Source organism: Lygodium microphyllum, chromosome 16, assembly GCF_053477565.2.
Source record: "Lygodium microphyllum isolate KBCC chromosome 16, Lygodium_microphyllum_v1.1.10, whole genome shotgun sequence".
Lineage (NCBI taxonomy): Eukaryota > Viridiplantae > Streptophyta > Polypodiopsida > Schizaeales > Lygodiaceae > Lygodium > Lygodium microphyllum.
The window spans coordinates 104,947,011-104,965,482 of NC_141150.1; the positions used below are offsets into that span (position 1 = coordinate 104,947,011).

An 18,472-nucleotide genomic window follows, 5' to 3' on the forward strand; every position below is an offset into this window, starting at 1 on the left:
GGATCCTACTTGGTTGTCACAGGAGGTAGAGTGGAGATGCACAGAGAGGCACACAAAGGTGCCAAGGGAAAGGAGGATGTAAGTAATTCATTTTGTTAACGAAGGTTGCATCAACACAGAGAAGAGGTCACAATAGAGCCATGAGAGAGTATAGATATGGGGGAAAATAGCTCGGAGGGTAGGGATGTCCAAGCCTTTTCATATTTTAGACATTTCTATTTTACCTCCAAAAATATTTTCAAAAAACACAAAATTTGAGTAGTTGGTTTGTTTTTTGACCAAAATCTAGAATATAAAAAATCCCCAAAATATCTTAAAAGAAACTTCCAAATTTTCATTTTTCTTGTTCTCGATTGAAAAATCAATTACCTTGTATCTATTAATCATTTTGCATTGAAAACGAAGCACCACACTCCCGTAACTAACTCCTTTTTTAATATAAAATTTGGTTGAAAAAGACTTTTTGAATGAGGAGAGAGAAGGAATATGAGTATATCTTTGTAGATAATATAAAAAAGTTAAAATGAGATTGCAAAAGTGGAGAGAGAAGATGATTATTTTACTATTCTTCTCTCATCTTTCCCTTGTTTTAAGGAGGAGAGAGGGAGACTAAAAGGCCCATTTGTGAGTTCATTTTTTTCCTAATGGAAGATCAAACCGTTGCCTCAATCTTCTATGACTCATGCATTGTGCATCCAGGATCGACCTAGCAGGATGTTGTAGTCCACTCCTTTCATGACTATGAAGTCTACAGAGAACTAGACTCTTGCGATCTTCAATAGCCAATTTTTCAGCACTCCAAATGGCCTTACTTTGATTTTGTTAGCTAGTGTGATGTTGAACCTAGCATTCTCGATGGGCGGATCACCCCAAGCTTAGAGAACTATGTGGATAAGCACATCGACTCTTGCCCCCATATCTACAATCCCTTTCCTTGTGGTATCACCTAGAGGTAGGATCAACAAGACTGCGTGTATCTCTGCACCTTCCTAGAATGCATTAACATACAAGGACTTGGGCATTGAGTGCAACATCAGGCTCGGAATTCGCATTACTACATCATGGTCTTGCAAGTCAATTGTCATTTGCTCTAGCGATCCTACTATCCACTACTTTAACTCTTGCCATAGCATCGGATGTTGCCTAAGCAGCTCTCCTAAGATCAAAGTTATAGGGGTGGCCACTAGCATTGTCAAAAGATTGTTGACTGCTTGTTTCTTTCCTAATTTTGCGCTCCTTGGCCAATGGCCTTGACTAGTTTGCTGGCCCATGGCATTCAAGCTCTGTCTAGGTGATACTACATGAGGTGCAGATGCATCTCTCAGTTGGGTGGGAGAGATTGGCGTGCTTAAGCTGGAGAGGTCATTGATCTCATCCTCCAAGATGGGCTACACATCCTTTAGGTGTTCCTAGGCTTCTCTCACCTACTCCTTGACCTTTTCTATGGCTTCAAGTTGGCGATTCAAATTAGGGTACTCCCCTATCTTAGCACTCCCTTTCTCAGTAGTCTTTGGAACAGATGTTTCTACCTTTGCATCCATGGCTTTCTTTCCACAATAGGTAGTGTCATTGTGCTCTCGATTTTAAGTGTAACCTTTACATGAGTTGTTTTTTTCCTTTACCAACAGCTCCGCTTCCCTATGAGGCTATGTCTAGGTTACTGGACCCTGCCAGTGATATGCTGACTTGCTTCATCTGTGCTCGGGTCATAACATGCAACGGGATGGGCGTGCCCTCTCTATCAAGTGTCTCGACTCTGAATAGCCCCAATGGTACTAAAGGTATGATTGCTGAGCTAGAGGGTGGTGTCTACCTAGGGCAATCAACAAAGAGGTGAGTGGCCACACTCTACACATCTGAGGTTAGCCTTATCTCGGTTGGATTGCTCCCTCTTGGGGCAACACGAAGAGATGTATCTGGGTGACTGCAGGTCCAATATGAAATCGGCTCTTGGATTTTCCCTCCTAAGCCTCTGCCTCTTCCTCTTCCTAATGCCATCACTGGCACTAGTCAATAGTCCATGAGAATTGGATTGCCCTCTTCATTGTATAAGACATAAGCGTTCACGTGAGGCTCCTCATCATTTGGCTCCTCCACGTAGCAGACTAGAGCATCGCTCGATGTATGGGTTATAAAAGGTCCAGGCAACCTAAGTATGCCATTGGGATTGATCTCCATCCTAGGAATGGTTGGCTTCACATTGTTTGGTGCTGGAAGAGCCAATGGTGCTCCTCTCCCCAAGAAATTTGGAGGCCTATTCCTTAGGTATGGCTAGTTATAAGGCTGTGAGTATGGAAGTCTCCTTGGTAGCCCCTCCAATGCATGGCATCATGACCGAACCTATCGCAATTGGCACAAGGTCAAGACCTAGGGTCTTGACACTCAGCCGGAAGGTGGTTTCTGCCACAATACAAGCATTGGACATGGGAGTGCGTAGATCTTCTCATCATCTCTTGTAGTCTGTGCCATTTTCATCTCCGCTAGCTCTTGACTTTGGTCAATGCTTTTTTCCTTATCTTGAATGCTTGGAAATGACCGTTCTCTAGGTGTCGTCACCCTTTCTAAGGTTCTAGAGTTGGCCTCATCTCAATTTGAGCTCCTAGTGCTCCTCTCTTTGAGCTGGTTGTCCACTCATATGGCCTCTTCGAAGACTCTAGTTAGTGCATCTCTTTGTAGCCTTGAGTTGCCTGCCAAGGCCTTGTAGAGTTCCTCACTACGAAATCCATTGATGAAAACCGTGGACACTGCTCTCTCAATGGGACATTTGTTAGTTTAAATTCTCTTAAATAGACTTCGCACATGGGCAATGTAGTCCCTAATGTCTTCTTCTATTCTTTTCCTTAATATTCATGAGCTGCATTATAAGATTATCGGAGTACCCAGCCTCAGAGAATCTCTTGATGAAGAGATTCTTGAGGTTGTTGAAGTTGTTGTGCTCCGGCATCTAGGCTTGTGTACTAGGTCCTACCCTTATCGCCTAAGCATAGGCTAAAATCTTGCGGATTGCTGAGCAAGATCGGTGAGGCCATTGGCCTTGCAGACCTACTCGAACTACTCCACGAAGCTATAAGGGTCATTGTCTGGCTGGTATTTATCTAACTACTTCGCAACTATAGGGATTTTCAATTGGCTCTTGGATCCTTGGATAACTCCTAATCCTGCAAGCAATGAGGTCGCTAGTGCTGCTGTGCTTTGTTTTGCTAATGTATTGTCTATGAACTGCTTTGTGAGAAGCTCACTCGGCGTTAGGTCTGCCTCAAGTGCTCTCTCTCTCTCTATATGTGCGTTTGGTTGTGTTTGGTTCCTATTTGCTAGGACTAACACTCCTGGACTTCTTGCATCTCTATGTCCTAGTGCTAGGGCTAACACTCGATGTTCAGTTTCCTATTTGCTAGGGCTAACACTCCTGGACTTCTTACATCTCTATGTCCTGGTACTAGGGCTAACACTCAATGTTCGATTCCTATTTGTTAGGGCTAACACTCGTTGGACTTCCCGCATCTCTATGTCCTGGTGCTAGGGCTAACACTCATTGGACTTCCTGCATCTCTATGTCCTGGTGCTAGGGCTAACAGTCCTAGATTTCCTACATCTCTATGTCTTGGTGCTAGGGCTAACACTCTCTGCTCGGTTCCTATTTGCTAGGGCTAACACTCCTGGACTTCCTACATCTCTATGTCCTGGTGCTAGGGCTAACACTCATTGTTCGGCTCCTATTTGCTAGGGCTAACACTCAATGGACTTCTCGCATCTTTATGTCCTAGTGCAATTTCTTAGCTTGCTACTCTTGGTTATATGCTGCTATGCTTTTCAAGGCTTTCTGCGCTAGTTTTCTCTCCTCTTCGAGGTCCGCTATGATGTCCTCCGATGGCCTACCATGGTGGTCCATCATGGTGGGCGCATTCTATTTATTCACCATCTGTTGGATTTTGACTGGGAAATCTCCCAAGTCAAGCTCTTCATTTATGCGGTTCATACTAGTTTCTGCCATATCTGTGGTCTCCTGCTCCACCAAGTTATCAATGAAGTTGGTTAAGTCGAGCAATGTTGCGCCTCCAATGGTGTCGATTTTTCTATGTGTCTTGGCTTTTGTGTCGAGTCTCTCTCCTGGTCCTACAGATTGGGGTGCTCGATCACCCGTCTAAGTCTGAGGGTCATCTCCTATTGGTAGATTTGTTTTGCTTGTTAAGTCTGAGTGGATTCCTTCTTATTTACAGACAACCCTCAATTTACATTCGCCTTTTTGTGCATGGTGCAAAATCAGGCTTTCAATTTTTTAAGTGCACTTCAAGTATAAAAAAATGTGGGGTGCAATGCAGAATGGTAAATGCACCTTCCGTACTCTCGTCTATGTTCTCGGCCAACTGTAGCTTTAGGTTCAGTTTGCTGGCCGCTCTCACTAGTCTCTAGGGTCTATGATGTGTCCTTCAGCTCAGTCAAGGTCTAGTAGGGTCTACAGGTCAGTTTGCAGCTCTAGGAGGGGCTAAAAGCTTACGTCACTATTAGTCTCGGGGGGTTCACTATATATATATCCTCTATATAACGTGCGTTCATGGCCTATTCATAAATATCCTAATATGTGAATATTTCTTGAATAAAATACAACCCTTTTCTATTCAATCTGTAAGTAACCCCTTTATATGACACCCTTCTGTATGTAAAAAATGTATAAAAATGGTGTTTTAAAAAACCCTTGTTTTGAACTCACGTTATATATACATATATTTATGAGTGACCCCCCCGAGCTATTAGTGGTCATTTCTAGATGCCCAGTTGCGATTTCTAAGGTCAAATATGCCTATAAGGCTTTCAGAGGATTCCCATGTTGCGGGAGGTGTTCTGCTTTGCTAGGGATGTGCTAGATTTGTCAATTTTTTTGCTGTCAAAATTTTGGTCAAATTTTGTAGTGTTCAATCCTCAAAATTGGACATCCGAGAAAGGATGGCCCAATTTTACATTGTTCGATTTTTGCATCCAATTGGTCCGAGAGTGGCCGATGGTCCGATTTTCATATGTCTGATTTAGATCCGTCTGATTCCCAAATGGTCCGATTTTGGGGCATCCGATTTGCATGAGTCCAATTGTTTGATCGTCTGTATCAGACGGGTTGGGTGGTGTCCAAGTGGTCCGATTTCCAAAATCATATCGTCTAATTATTCCAAATTGGACAACCCGAGTCCAATTATGGGTTTCGAACTCTGCCAGTCACGTTTGATTCTGATGGCCGTGGTTCTAGTCGAGGAAAAAATCAAATCGATGGCAATGATTTACGACATGCAACCCCACGAGAATCTCTAGAATGCAAATATGGATCAAGAGCAAGGTTTGTATATACCTGATATGTGCAAAAAATGATTGTGGAAGATGATCGATCCACCAAGGCTCTAGGTCTCTCTCTCTCAAGCTCTCTCTCACACTATTGTAGGTGAAAATGAGCTTCCCCCTTGCTCTCTAGGGTCTTAAACCCTTGCCCCACTCAGCCTTGACCTCTCTAATCTCTCCCCTTGTGATATCAGTACATTCAAGCACTCTTCTTCCCCATTTTTCCCTTGTTTGTGCCCTGTTTGGGCATGTTCTACAGCAGTAACCCTAAAGCGATTCGCTTCAATTTCTTGATCCTATCCTACTCTAAATGCAACAAAAATCAAAATGCTAGAAAATCTTAAGGAGAAGGTTGAAGAGCTAGAAGAAGACTTGGAGGAGGTCGACTACCAATTGATCATCATGCGAGAAAGAGCCAAGCTATTGCAAGTCAAGGTAGCCTGAGACCTAGTGGAGCCTTGAGAGGAACACCAGGAAAACAGGGAAACTATTGTAAGAAAATCTATCTTGTCACACCAACAAGCATGTTCTTTATACTTTAATCAACCACAAGAAGAAAAAGAACACCAAGAACAACCAATCTTCACGCAACATCATATAGTGAATCTCCCACAGATTTATCACAACAAATCTTCATAGAAACCATCCAAGAACCAAAAGAACACAAAGGAATTATCAACTTTGAATAGAATTCATCATATAGTATTCATATTTCATCATCTTCATAGTCTTCATAGTCTTTCTCTCAATCTCTCTCGTATAGATACAATGTTTCTTCATAAAATTTTACTATTTTCCACATATTATCTCTCTCACATATGCTCAATAATACATTGGAATAACAAAGAATAACACTCAATAATCATCTCTTGGTCTCATGGATACCCCTGACAAAATGTATGCTTTATATGAAAGGTCACCAAAAACACTACAATAGCCTTTGGGAGCTCACTACTATCATTGTCATTGCATTCTTCACTTCAAGTCTTCATTAGCTACTTCTTTTGCTTTTTGGAGCTTCAAAGAGCTTTCATCCATCTCTTTCCAAGATTAGATAATATTTCCAAGCTAAGCATTCATCCAATAGAATATTCAAAGAAGCATACATAACCAAATAGAAGATTTATAGAAGCTCTAAAAAACATTTCATAGAAGGTCTATAGAAGGCATAAAACCCATATTGATGACTACATATTAGCAACCTCTTCATGTGTTGCTTCTCAGCTGACCAAGGCTCAGTCTATACATACACACTATTGGCTCTTGGATTCGAATACATCTTTTCATGTGACCCCCTCCCATGAATGGGTTTATACCTATCGTAGTGTATTTGGTTATGTACGCTTGTGCTTAGGTGATGATTAGTCTCTTGCTATTATTAGCATTGGTGATGTCACTCTACAATTTTTCTCTGGTAGCACTTTTGTTATGCATAATGTACGTCATGTACCCATATTGACTAAAAGCCTTATGTGTATTGGGTAGCTTGATGATGCAGATTATCATATATGCTTTGGTGATTCTACATGGAAGATAACTCATGGCAAGCTTGTTCTTGCAAGAGGTGCCAAGTCTCGCATCCTCTATCCCTTGGTTATATCTGGTTCTATTGACCATGTTTTGTTAGTGGATTCTATCCCATATGTATCTCTCTGGCATGCTTGCCTTGGTCATATGTTGCTTAAGGGAATAAAAATCCTTAGTGCTTTGCAGTATCTTTCGCCTTTTGACTACTCACATTTTGAGTCATGTGATCACTGTGTATATGGCAGCAGGCAGACTAGGAATTCACATAAAATGTCTGATATTCCATGCATGGTTGAGCCTTTGGCTTTTGTGCATTTAGATCTATGTGGACCCATGCCCTATTAGTCATTAGGGAATGAGAAGTACTTTGTCATATTTATTGACAATTATTCATGTAAGATTTGGGCTTATCCCATAAAGCAGAATTTTGATGTATTGGCCATCATTCAGCATTGGCTCGCTCTAGTAGAGAATCGGTTTGGACATAGGCTGAAATGCCTAAGGACAAATAATAGGGGTGAGTACATCTCATGTGCCTTTGAAAAGTTTTGTGATGAGCAGGGTATTAAGCATTAGTTGACCATCCCTTACACCCCTCTGCAGAATGGTATGGTTAAGTGTATGAATAGGACTATCCAAGAGAGGGTCCACAGTATGCTTAGCAAGGTAGGCTTACCACAATATTTTTGGATTGAGGTAGTCTACCATCGTGCATCTCATTAACAAGTCACCTTGCAGTGGTATTGACTTCCAAATTGCAGAGGAGGTATGGACAGGAAAGCCTCCCTCATATGCTCATTTGCATATCTTTGGATGTGAGGCCTTCTACCATGTGCCCAAGGACCAACACAATAAGTTGGATATGAAAAGTGTGAAATGCATGTTCCTTGGCTATGGAGATGGAAGTGAGATGGGTTACCATCTTTGGGATCCGTATAGGCATGGAAAGTCATCCGCACTCATGATGTAGTCTTCCTGAAGACAAGATGCATAGGCAACCTGAGAAAGTGGTTGAGATAAGTAGAGTTATCTTTCATGAGGAGACCCCTACTCCTACATAGCCAGCTAAACAGCCTGTGAGAGCAACCGATGCTCATGGCCAAGATGTTAGACAGGATGTTGGATAGGTAGCACATCATGTTTTGAGGCATTCTACTAGAGATAGATGACCTCATGACCATTATATGCCCTCCATGGATAATGTCTTGGTTTCAAATGCAGGAGAGCCTCTCACCTATGATAAGGCTATGCACAGGGGTGACTATCACTCTTGGGAGAGGGCTATATATTCTGATATTGACTCATTGCATAAGAATCATATGTGGAACCTGGTTTCCTTGCCTAGTGGCAAGAAGGCTTTGCCTTGAGAGTGGGTGTACAAGTTGAAAAGTACCACTAGCCACCCCAAGTTGGCATACAAGGCCAGATTGGTTGCTAAGGGTTCTAAGCAGGAACATGGTGTTGACTTTAATGAAGTCTTTTCTCATGTGGTCAAGATGACTACCCTATGCTTAGTCTCCTGGGCTTTGGTTGCCCAGCTTGACTTTGATCTCTATCAATTGGATGTCAAGTCGACTTTCTTACGTGGGGACTTGCATGATGAGATATACATGGAGCAGCCTAAAGGTTTTGCAGAGCCTAATAAGGAACACCTAGTGTGTAGAATGAGGAAGAGTCTTTATGGTCTAAAGTAGGCACCTATGGAATGATACTGCAAGTTTGATGCTTTTATGCAATCATAGGGCTATACTCATAGTGCTATGGATCTGTACTTGTACAAGAAGAAAGCCCATGATGGTTCATTATTGATTTTGGTACTCTATGGATGACATGCTTTTGGTAGGCAAAGCTCATGATGAGCTACATGCTCTTAAGGATCACCTCAAAAAGAGCTTTGAGATGAAAGATCTGGGACACACCTTCCATATACTTGGTATGCGCATTACATATGACAGGTCTCAGGGACTACTCTAGTTGTCACAGAGGAGTATATCCATAAAGTCATCGAGCACTTCCATATGCAGGATGTGAAGCCTATTGACTCTTCATTGCCTTCTCATGTGAAGGTATCACAGACTGATTGTCCACAAACAGATGATCGAGATGGCCAAGATTCCCTATGCATCCGCAATGGGCACAGTCTTATGTATGCCCTGATAGCCACCTGTTCAGATATTTCTTTTGCAGTTGGTATTGTGGCACATTATATGGCTACAACTGGCAAGAGGCATTGGGATGTTGTAAAAGGTATCATGAGGTACCTGAAGGGCACTGCTGATATGTGCATTTATTATGGCAGCCAGGATACAGGAGTCATGGGGTACACTGACTTTGACTATGAAGGACATGCAAACACTAGAAAGTTCACTTTTGGCTATGTGTTTTCTTTTGATATCCAGGGTGTAGAAACACATGGCCCTCTCCACTTATTTTTTTTCTTTTTTCTTTTCTTTTCCCTTCTCACACTGAGGCAAATTCACCTTTAAGTGGGAGGTTGTTAGGGGTAAAGGTGCCTCTGCCTAGCCGCCTGTGTACTACTACAGTGATAGTATCCGATGTACCCGTGCCTACACACTACAGGCAATGGGTGCCCATCATTGTCACTTCATTCTTTATTCTTTCAGTGATATTTGAATAAAGGAAAGGTTGATCACACATTTTGTCTATTGGCGTTCCCACATTTGGAGTCTCTCTCTCTCTTGCTCCTATTCCTTCCACCATAGCTCTTGCTCCCACTCATGCTTCCACTTCAAGGCTTGCCTCACTTCATAGAAAGCAGTGAGTAAACCTCTATAAAATTGAGCAAAATAGTGCTCAAATTAGTTCCAAATAATTCCAATACATTGCATAACATTCCCACATGTTCTAGCATCAAATAGATATCCCAAGAAGCATAAGTGACCTTTAGACAATGTATGAAGTGTTGTCCTGAACTGGATGATAACAAACTGTCACAAAAACCGTGGATCAATGGCTGATCCCAAGAGCTTAAAACTGATGCCCATGCAAATATAAGTGCCAAGAGGTGTTGTCATGATGATTAGTGATTCCAAGAGTGCAAGAAGCTTATTTGAGATTTGAGGAATGACCAGACTGAGCAAGAGAGATCGGCTAGGAACATGCACAAATCATATTGCCTATCCTAGAGAGGTTGCAAGGTGGACTGAAGCAAATGGGGGGCAAGGCAAGCTCCAAGGGTTTCCTAAGAAAACTGGGAAGGGGTCGAATGCAGCTAGACGTAGCCTAGAAGACATGGAGTATCAAAAGCATACATTCAAATGAGAAGCCATGGCTGCCATTGAAATTGTGAATTGAAGCTTTTCTCCACAAGTTGAAGCAATGATGGGTTGAGGCACTCCTCAATGCCAGTGCAATGGCTCTTATACTAGTTGAAGGAAGTGACCCCTAAAATGGAAGCACGGAGTGGAAACAAGAGCTATGGTGGAAGGAGAGAGAGAGAGAGAGAGAATATGTGGGAACTCCAACAATCACAATTTGTGACCAGCCTTCCCTTTATTCAAATGTCACTAAAAGAATAAAGAATGAAGTGATAGTGATGGGCACCCACCACCTGCAGTGTGCAGGTGCGCAAGTATGTGGGTACTATCAATGTAACTAATACACAGGTGGCTAGGCACAAGCACCTTTACACCCAACATTGCAAAGGTGTTTGGAAGAGAGAAAGCTACCATTAAGGAGGAAAACCAAAATTTGAAAAGTGGAACCCAGAAAAGAAAACTAGATTCTCAAGAGAAAGAAAGATAGGCTAACAATACTTTCATAAAATACTTAAAAATTCAAGATTTAGCTATTAAAAGATTAGTACGGCCTATCCACAATAGCCCTCCCCCTTCCCCCAACCAAAGAAGCATATATAAGCATGCTAGTGGTGGCGAAAATTTGTTGATGTCAAAAATTAGTCAGATTAATGATCCAACCCTTTTTGTGTCCACTTCTCTTGTAATGAAAAAGTTTGCATATGGATGGGTCATTTTTGAATAAGAATGATAAAATAGAGTTAATCGATAAAAACCAATATCTAGGGAAAATTATGATTGGGAAATTTGAATACTTCTTTGTTGCTTAGTTAGTAATTTTTTTGTCAATGCTTTGTTTTAGTAAGCCAAGCAACTATTTCCAAAGATGCATTGTGTGATAAATGCTCGTGTGTTGTACAACAGTAACACATAAATGATCATGGTTAGAAAATCTAAAAGAGATAATTGAACGATTGTAAAATTTGAAAAATCTACTCGCATGGAAGGGCCTACATTGGAGTTATCTTCCATATATGTACATTATCCATAATTTATGCATTTAGAATATAACTATTACAAAATGGGAGGAATATACAATTAAAAGGGCTAATGTACAAGGTTACACTATGAATGTATTGGACGCTACAAGCTCAAAAAATAAATGTCACGTCCTCATGACTCCACTATCTAGGATCTAATTAACTATTCACTATTGAGTTCCATGGAGGAGATTTTAACTTACAAAGATCATGATCTTATTTAATATCTTCTACATACATGCAACATGTTAGGTAGAGGATTTAGACCAAAAATAGTGAATGTGCTTCAAAAACACACTAGGACTTTTACTTTGAACTTCATCATTAAAGACCATGGTAGTGTCAAAATATAATAGGGTTGACATATGTACACTTTGGGGCAATATGCTTTCTTAGTCCCTCAACAAAAGTGTTTGAAAAGATGCCTTTCATTATTTTATCAAAGTGAGGGTTTTTCCCAATGTCCAAAGTACAATGGACAACTCTAATGCAAATATTGTGTATAAGTTTCCTCTATCCAAAACAAACCCATATATAGATATTCCTGTAGTACAATGTTGTAAATAAGCCACTGCATAAAAACTCCAACAAGTTAGAAATTGTCTTTGATATGTTGTTCAAAACAAACAAATATTGCAAAAACAACATTCTTGAAAAAAGACATGAAGTTATTTTCATTTCATGCCATCAATTATTTTCTAAAAATATGCTCCCCATGCATATATTATATTGCAACAAGGATTCTCTTAAAGGTCAAAATTTTAAATTGCTTGAAAGTATCTCAATATAGCTCGATCACAAACCATTTTATCTAAGATATTGTATGTAAATTTATTCTTCCTTCTAAACACAACTATAGTATTCAATATTCATTCTCCATTTCACTTATGTATTTTCTCATTACATTTAGCCTTGAGTAAAGAATAGTGCTAAGTGTTAAGAAAATAAGGCAACATAAAGTTTTACATACTAGAAATAGAAGTAGATAAAAAGAAGCTTATTATTTTAGAAAGTGATACTTTCTATCATGGTGAAAATATGAACATAATGTTATACCTAACATTATAGATATCCCTACAATATCATTCCATAACAAGATTTAATCAGTAACATTGTCGACTAATATAAGTATGCAAGCTTGTGATGAGGAGCATCAACAGTAACATTGTCAATTATTTATATCAAGTTTTTTATGAGGGGCTGATGAGGAGCATTAATACCTAGGTAATTTGGCCAATAAAAGGAACCGCTCCCCCCAATCCCCCACCAAAACAACAAAAGAAAAGAGAGTGCCACAATAAAACCATTGTAACTATAGTAAAAGAGGCATAGAAATTGTGAATTTGCTTATGTGGACATCTCTAATGAAAAGAAAACAAAATTTTACACCAATATAAAAATAATTCTAAAATGATTTTGGAAATCTTTCATGAAAACTACATCTAACTACACTAATCTATAAGTGCGCTAACATAACATGGGCCTTTTAATGCCTTCTGTATTTGCTTGTTGGGATTTTGTTCATGCAAAATAAATATCAAACTTTCTTCCTCCTCATCCATGCAATGCCCTTAATAGTCCAAAAAACCTCTCATTACCCCAAGGTGTGGGCCCTAAATGTTGAAAATTCAGGATGACATAGCACTAGTGTGCTAACTATATGTGAAGCTTGCAATTAATATGGCATGATTAGAAGATGATTGACATGGTATTCTTAACATACAATAAGAAAATAGAGAGCATGATGTAATTCTTACCAAATGCGTCACGTTTTTCAAAGGAGCAAGATTCATCACCAACGTCATTTGGGTGATGAAAATGTTGAACCCAAGTAAATAGATCATTATGAGAAGGATATGTGGAGTAATGGTCATTCTGATGATCAGAGTAGTTGGCATCTATGGCATCATCAATGCATGTTGCCACTGCATGCCATTGGCTCACAATTGACACAATCTTTTGAGCCCTATGGGTTATCTTTGCAGCACCTCTCATACAAATTATGAAACCGATCAATTGCACTCCTGTGCAAACCTAAAAGTAAATTTTTGATATGAGATGTCACATCATTGCGATTCTATATGATTTGCATAAAGTGAATGTATTTATGACTACGCCAAGGCATAACAAAGTGCACTTGAAATATATGTAAAACTATCAAATTAAATTCTTATAGTGTCATATATGAGTAAAATTATTGGATTAAATTCTTGTAGGGTAGCTAGACATGGTAGACTACCAATGAGCTACCTATACAACACAAACCTTGAAAATGTGGTGAAAAGCAAGTAATTGTAAACAAATAAACAAATCAAATAGTACTCTTTATGGAGAAAGCTTACCAACATGCCACCCATCTTTTTGAAGCTTGCATTACTTGACTCCAATGTAGTTGTCATAGCAATCAATGATGCGAATTGACTCAATGTAATTGTAACTAGAGAGAGAACAATGAAAACACGATATCGATGACTTATAATTAATAGTTGGTCTCGCAAGCGGATATGCTCTTGTATCATAATAAAGACAGGTGGTGCCTGCTCTGCTAAGAGCTTGTGGTATCCTTGAAGTCGTCGAATTTGAAGAGAGCACATAAGTTTGAATAATACACACATTGAAAGAAACATGCTCACCCTGTAAACCCATCCAACCATGACCAAGGTGCACATTATTATTCTCTTCATGACAACATTGCCCATTGGTATCTCCACTATGGCTTCCTTGAACCACAATACCTTGTGAAGAAGCTCCAACAAAAAGAATGGTAAGAGAATTGCTGACAACAAGTAAATAGCCCTCTGCACACAATCCAAAGTATAGAGTTAGTTTGAAACAATCCCAAAGGAGTTTAGTAAGCTAAATATTAGGTGCATTTGTGAGCATGGCAACTCATTTGATTCGTATGCAATAATGAGGTGCAAGTTGGGCTTGTGTAAGTTCATTTGAAATTGTTGATATAAGTGTTTCAATTTGCACAAGAGTATACTAGAATTCGATGTAGGTATCATACAACAACCTGTCGCAAGTTAAAGTAACGCAGAACTAAGGGTGAATTTCATAGCTTTACATTTTGAATAAAATGTGAGAGGTAAGTTTCTCTCCATGTGTTCCATTCACTAAGTTTGGTACAACATTGTGGACTTAATTAAGATCAAGTAAGGAGCAAATTACTTAATTAAGGTCAAGTATGGAGCAAATTACTTAATTAAGATCAAGTATGGAGCAAGTTACGTAATTATGATCAAGTATGGACTTCATTAAGATCAAGTATGGAGCAAACTTACGCGGAGCTCTAATTTGTAACCCAACTGGATATGGTGGGGTTCTTTTTCGATCTCATTGAGCATAAGGACCTTTTTGAGGCTGTTAAGGCGGAGCATGTGCAGCAGGCAAGCAAAGCAGATGCAGGCAAGGAGGGACTCCGAGAGGTAGACGGTGTGGCGGATTAAGTGGTGGCTTTTACCGGTTGCAGCTACGTCAGTCAGTACTGATCCGTTATAATCACTCGTGTTATTGTGATTCGTAGTATCATAATTGATCATACTGTTGGAGCTGGAATCATGGCAGTAAAGGAGGTCCAGTGCCGGCACCACTAAAGCAAACACCAGCAGGGAGGCGCACCATAGGAGGATTTTAACCAATCCATAACTATCTCTTGCATTAGGTCGTGGGATATTGTTGACGAGATGATACCGGCCTAATTCGTCGGCCGGCCATAGTGCCTTAATCGGTAATTCATTAATCAGCTGATCCTGCGCACTAGACATAGCTGCTGCTGAGCTGCCGCCCCTGCTTGTGATGTTATTATTCTGCTGTACATTCAAGTCATAGTCATTCATCATCTTACGTTGGGGCTGAGTGCCAGTACAGAAGCTGTAATTATTAACGACACCGATGATATGATCCTCTGCTGTACTGATATCCTTAATGACGTCGTCATGATCAGTGCTTATACTCACGGTTGATGCATTAGCAGCTCCACTGCCATAATTATCATTCGTAGGATGACCTGCCAGCTGATCGCAAGAAGTTTTAGATAAATTCCCGCCATAATAGCTGATCACAAGAAGTATTAGATAAATTATCTCTATAATTGCCACATTGTAAATAATGGCAACGTCATGAGCTTCGACAGAAGAGGCACCTCAGTGCTCATTTGTACCTAGCTAGGTATGTAGTGCCTCCCGAGCATAAGTTTATGATTCTGAAAACTATAGGGCAGAAGACAAGCAAAAAAGGCACCACATACCTTGCTAGGTGCAGGCTGAGTCAATAGCTCTCGACTCCCAACCGTGCCTAGCTAGGTATGTGATCCGTCTCTTGCAGGAGCTCATGATGTTGAGCACTTAAAGGAAAAAACAAGAAAAGAAAGGCACCACATACCTAGCTAGCCGTGACCCAGGCTGGCAACCCAGTCCCCCAATGCTCCTAGCTAAGTGTATACGATCCCTCCCTCATAGAAGCTCATGATGTTAAACACTATAACGTATATACCTCCCTCGTAGAAACTATAGCGTATATGTCAAACACTATAGGGGAAAACAAAAGGAAAAAATCACTGCATGCTTAGCAAGATGCAACTGTCGGGGGCATGGCAGTCCCCTGCCCTCAACTTAACTTAGCTAGGTGTGCGATGCCTCCCAAGCAGAAGCTCGCGATGTTAGAAGACTACGGGGGAAGAAACGAGGGAAGAGAGCTTCATTTGACACATGGGAGATGTAATTGTTTACTTGCATGATCATGATGCTCTGCACGCTTGATAAATGATGACGCGCCAAGTTTGTTTTTATCATCGATGACATTGCACTTGGTAGCTACTGCAGCTTGCTCTCTGACAAGCATCAGCCGGCCGCCTGTACTGTTGCTCAGGACAGGGTTGTGATTATGAGGAGCATTACTGCTAATGTTGGGGTTAACCACGTGATTAAGGTGGTGATCAGCAGCCAGCTGCATGCTTCCCTCCATGCTCTCCAAGGCGCTGAGGAGGGGCTTGGGGTCAGAGCAGGCATGCCGGAGGGCTGCCGCTGGTCCAATGAGAGCCGCGGGGCCCGACTTGATCGGCATGTTGGGCGGCCTGTTAATTGCAGGCACTGGTGGAGCAGCAGTAGTTATACTCCCGTGTCTCATCAACGGCCTCATGGGAGGCACCGGCGCAGCTGGAGCAGCTGGCGACGATACGTTAACATTGGTATTCATCCTCGCACTCGGCCTTGTACTCGATAACGTCGCTGCCGGAGGTTGAGATGCCTGCAGAAGCGGCGCGTGCAGCTGCTGATCATCACTCGGGGAGAGCATGGCGACGATCCGCCCCTGTAATGAAATTATTGTGAAGGGTCGCCAATCTAAGCTAGTTACAAAGCGACTGCGCTGAAGAATCAAGGAGAGCTCAGTGCTGCTAGCTTATCCATGCAATATATGTCTTACAAAAGCAGCTTTACTGATGAGTATCAGATAATCTGAGTATTCTAGAAGGAACGCAGGAAGCACACACGCGCGCGCATAGATAGGGTCTCACGGGATCGGCGCTTGTCCTCCCACCTTTTGCATTGTATGCTTGGCTCTAGCCGCATGCCGCCAGCTCCTTACCCTTCACATGCTGATCATATAATACTAGTATTAACCCGGGTCATGGACATCTTGGACACTCTTTCCCCTTTTAACCTTTTCTTCTTTTAGACGCTTACAGATATTTGTACCGCCAGGAAACCCAACCTAGCTAGGGGTTGAAGTCACCTCACACACACCCATGGAACTCAACCTACACTCACCTTTTAACCAACTTGCACCCACCTTTTAACCTTTTCTTCTTTTAGATGCTTCTGGATATTTCTCCTGCCAAGAAAAGCCAAACCTAGAGTTTGAACTCACATGACATGTACCATGGAACTCAATCTACACTCAAACCAATTGGGCTACAACTTAGTTTACATATCTTGTTTTTTGTTCTTTTCTGAAACACTTGAAAGAAGATAGAATCACACGAATTGTGGTCCCATGACTAAGTATTTGTCTTTGTAACCATACAAATCTTTTAAAAAGACTTCACTACAAGATATAGGCCTCGTACTGATGTTTAAAGCGACGCAAATGTTCATCAAAAAAATTGCCCCCTGTCATCCTTGAACATGCCGATATAAGCATCTCTATAAAACCATCGCTATATGCATCGCTATTTGCGTCATTATTTTTTTCACTTTTGCGATGCAAATAGTGACGCATATAGTGACGGTTTGCAACATATATTGCAACAACAATAGCAATGCGTGCAGTAAATTAGCAATGCTAATAGCGACGGTTATAGAGAGAAAAAATTGTGGTGCTCAAGATTAGCGCAAAATGTACTTGAACCCACAATACTGATACATAGAATAAATATAAAATCACTAACGAAAACCCATGGAATTATCACAAGATACAAAGGATGATAAGTACATCTAAGGAATAGTACATGGAAGATGCTTGCACAAATCACAGAACCAAAAAAAAAGATAGTGTGCACTCCACGAATCCAAGCGTGAGCTACAGATCCTCACCATCAGAAAGCTCGTCTCGACGCAAAGGAGCATCAAACGAATTCTGCAAAATGAACAACTGCATATCAGTCCACCATACATAATGCAATTTTAAAAAAATGTAACTACAGATAAGAAAGATGATTGACTTACTAGGTCGCCGCATGCGTGCAGTCTATCGATCATTGCAGTGAGATCGTGTCTCTCTGCATATCGAGTCTCCAAGTCGGTGGAATCGCGGTTTATGATGGAGTGTTACAAAGAAAATAGAATACGGTTGTTAGAAACAAAATTGTTAGTACAAGTGATATTGCAAATAAAAAGCGTAAAAAGAGCAAAAGAAAAACTTACAAAGTCCTCCAAATAAGTCTAGTGGCCGCCATTCCCCAGATGATGCACGACCCCTGTCTCCAATCGTGCCCTCATTGCCTCCTGCTGATGTCGCCAACGTCCTGGAGAATCGTCTGATCGTCTATGTGACATGTATGTATACATACACTCCAGTATCCACCCAGTGGAAAACCTCTCTACCACGTTAGGTATCGTAAACTCCTCATGCAAGGATGCCACTATATAATCCTTGCTCCCCTTGGGTATATTCTTCCAATGGTCCAAGACATTGTGCCAAAAAACTTGTTGCCACAACTCTCTCATTTGAGACATCACCCTCCTCCCCTCATCATTCATGATCACATCTCCTGTCTTGTCATCTATGAGGTATCCATACCCCTTTGGGGTATGTCTAAGGTGTGTTCTCTCCCACCTATGACCGTGCTCCTAGGCATAACCAGAAGATGCCTATACATCTGGTGTA

At 41.0% G+C, this 18,472-nt stretch overlaps 1 protein-coding gene across 3 annotated transcripts; it reads right to left on the reverse strand.

Moving 5' to 3' along the window:
• Window positions 1-11,123: 11,123 nt before the first annotated feature.
• LOC148023190 (uncharacterized) lies at window positions 11,124-16,698 on the reverse strand. Of its 3 annotated transcripts, none has more exons than XM_087696168.1 (5): window positions 15,881-16,677; window positions 14,431-15,162; window positions 13,489-13,944; window positions 12,904-13,180; window positions 11,124-11,717 (listed from the first exon to the last, which is right to left on the reverse strand). In XM_087696168.1, the coding sequence occupies exons 1-5, from the start codon at window positions 16,439-16,441 to the stop codon at window positions 11,578-11,580; spliced, it is 2,166 nt and encodes a 721-aa protein (XP_087552294.1). In that variant the 5' UTR covers window positions 16,442-16,677; the 3' UTR covers window positions 11,124-11,577. The 3 variants fall into 3 exon arrangements, with proteins under 3 accessions (XP_087552294.1, XP_087552295.1, XP_087552297.1); XM_087696169.1 differs by having other exon boundaries at window positions 14,431-15,155; window positions 15,877-16,677; XM_087696171.1 differs by lacking the exon at window positions 11,124-11,717 and having other exon boundaries at window positions 13,045-13,180; window positions 13,489-13,780; window positions 13,882-13,944; window positions 15,881-16,698.
• Between the last annotated feature and the right edge of the window lie 1,774 nt (window positions 16,699-18,472).

Excerpts from the sequence above, each read along its gene's own strand:
- LOC148023190 (XM_087696168.1), bottom strand. The coding sequence starts at position 16,441 with ATGCTCTCCCCGAGTGATGATCAGCAGCTGCACGCGCCGCTTCTGCAG. Across the intron at positions 15,163-15,880 it reads GTGCAGAGCATCATGATCAT|CTGGCAGGTCATCCTACGAA; the intron begins GCAAGTAAACAA and ends TCTTGCGATCAG. Across the intron at positions 13,945-14,430 it reads GTTACAAATTAGAGCTCCGC|AGGGCTATTTACTTGTTGTC; the intron begins GTAAGTTTGCTC and ends GATTGTGTGCAG.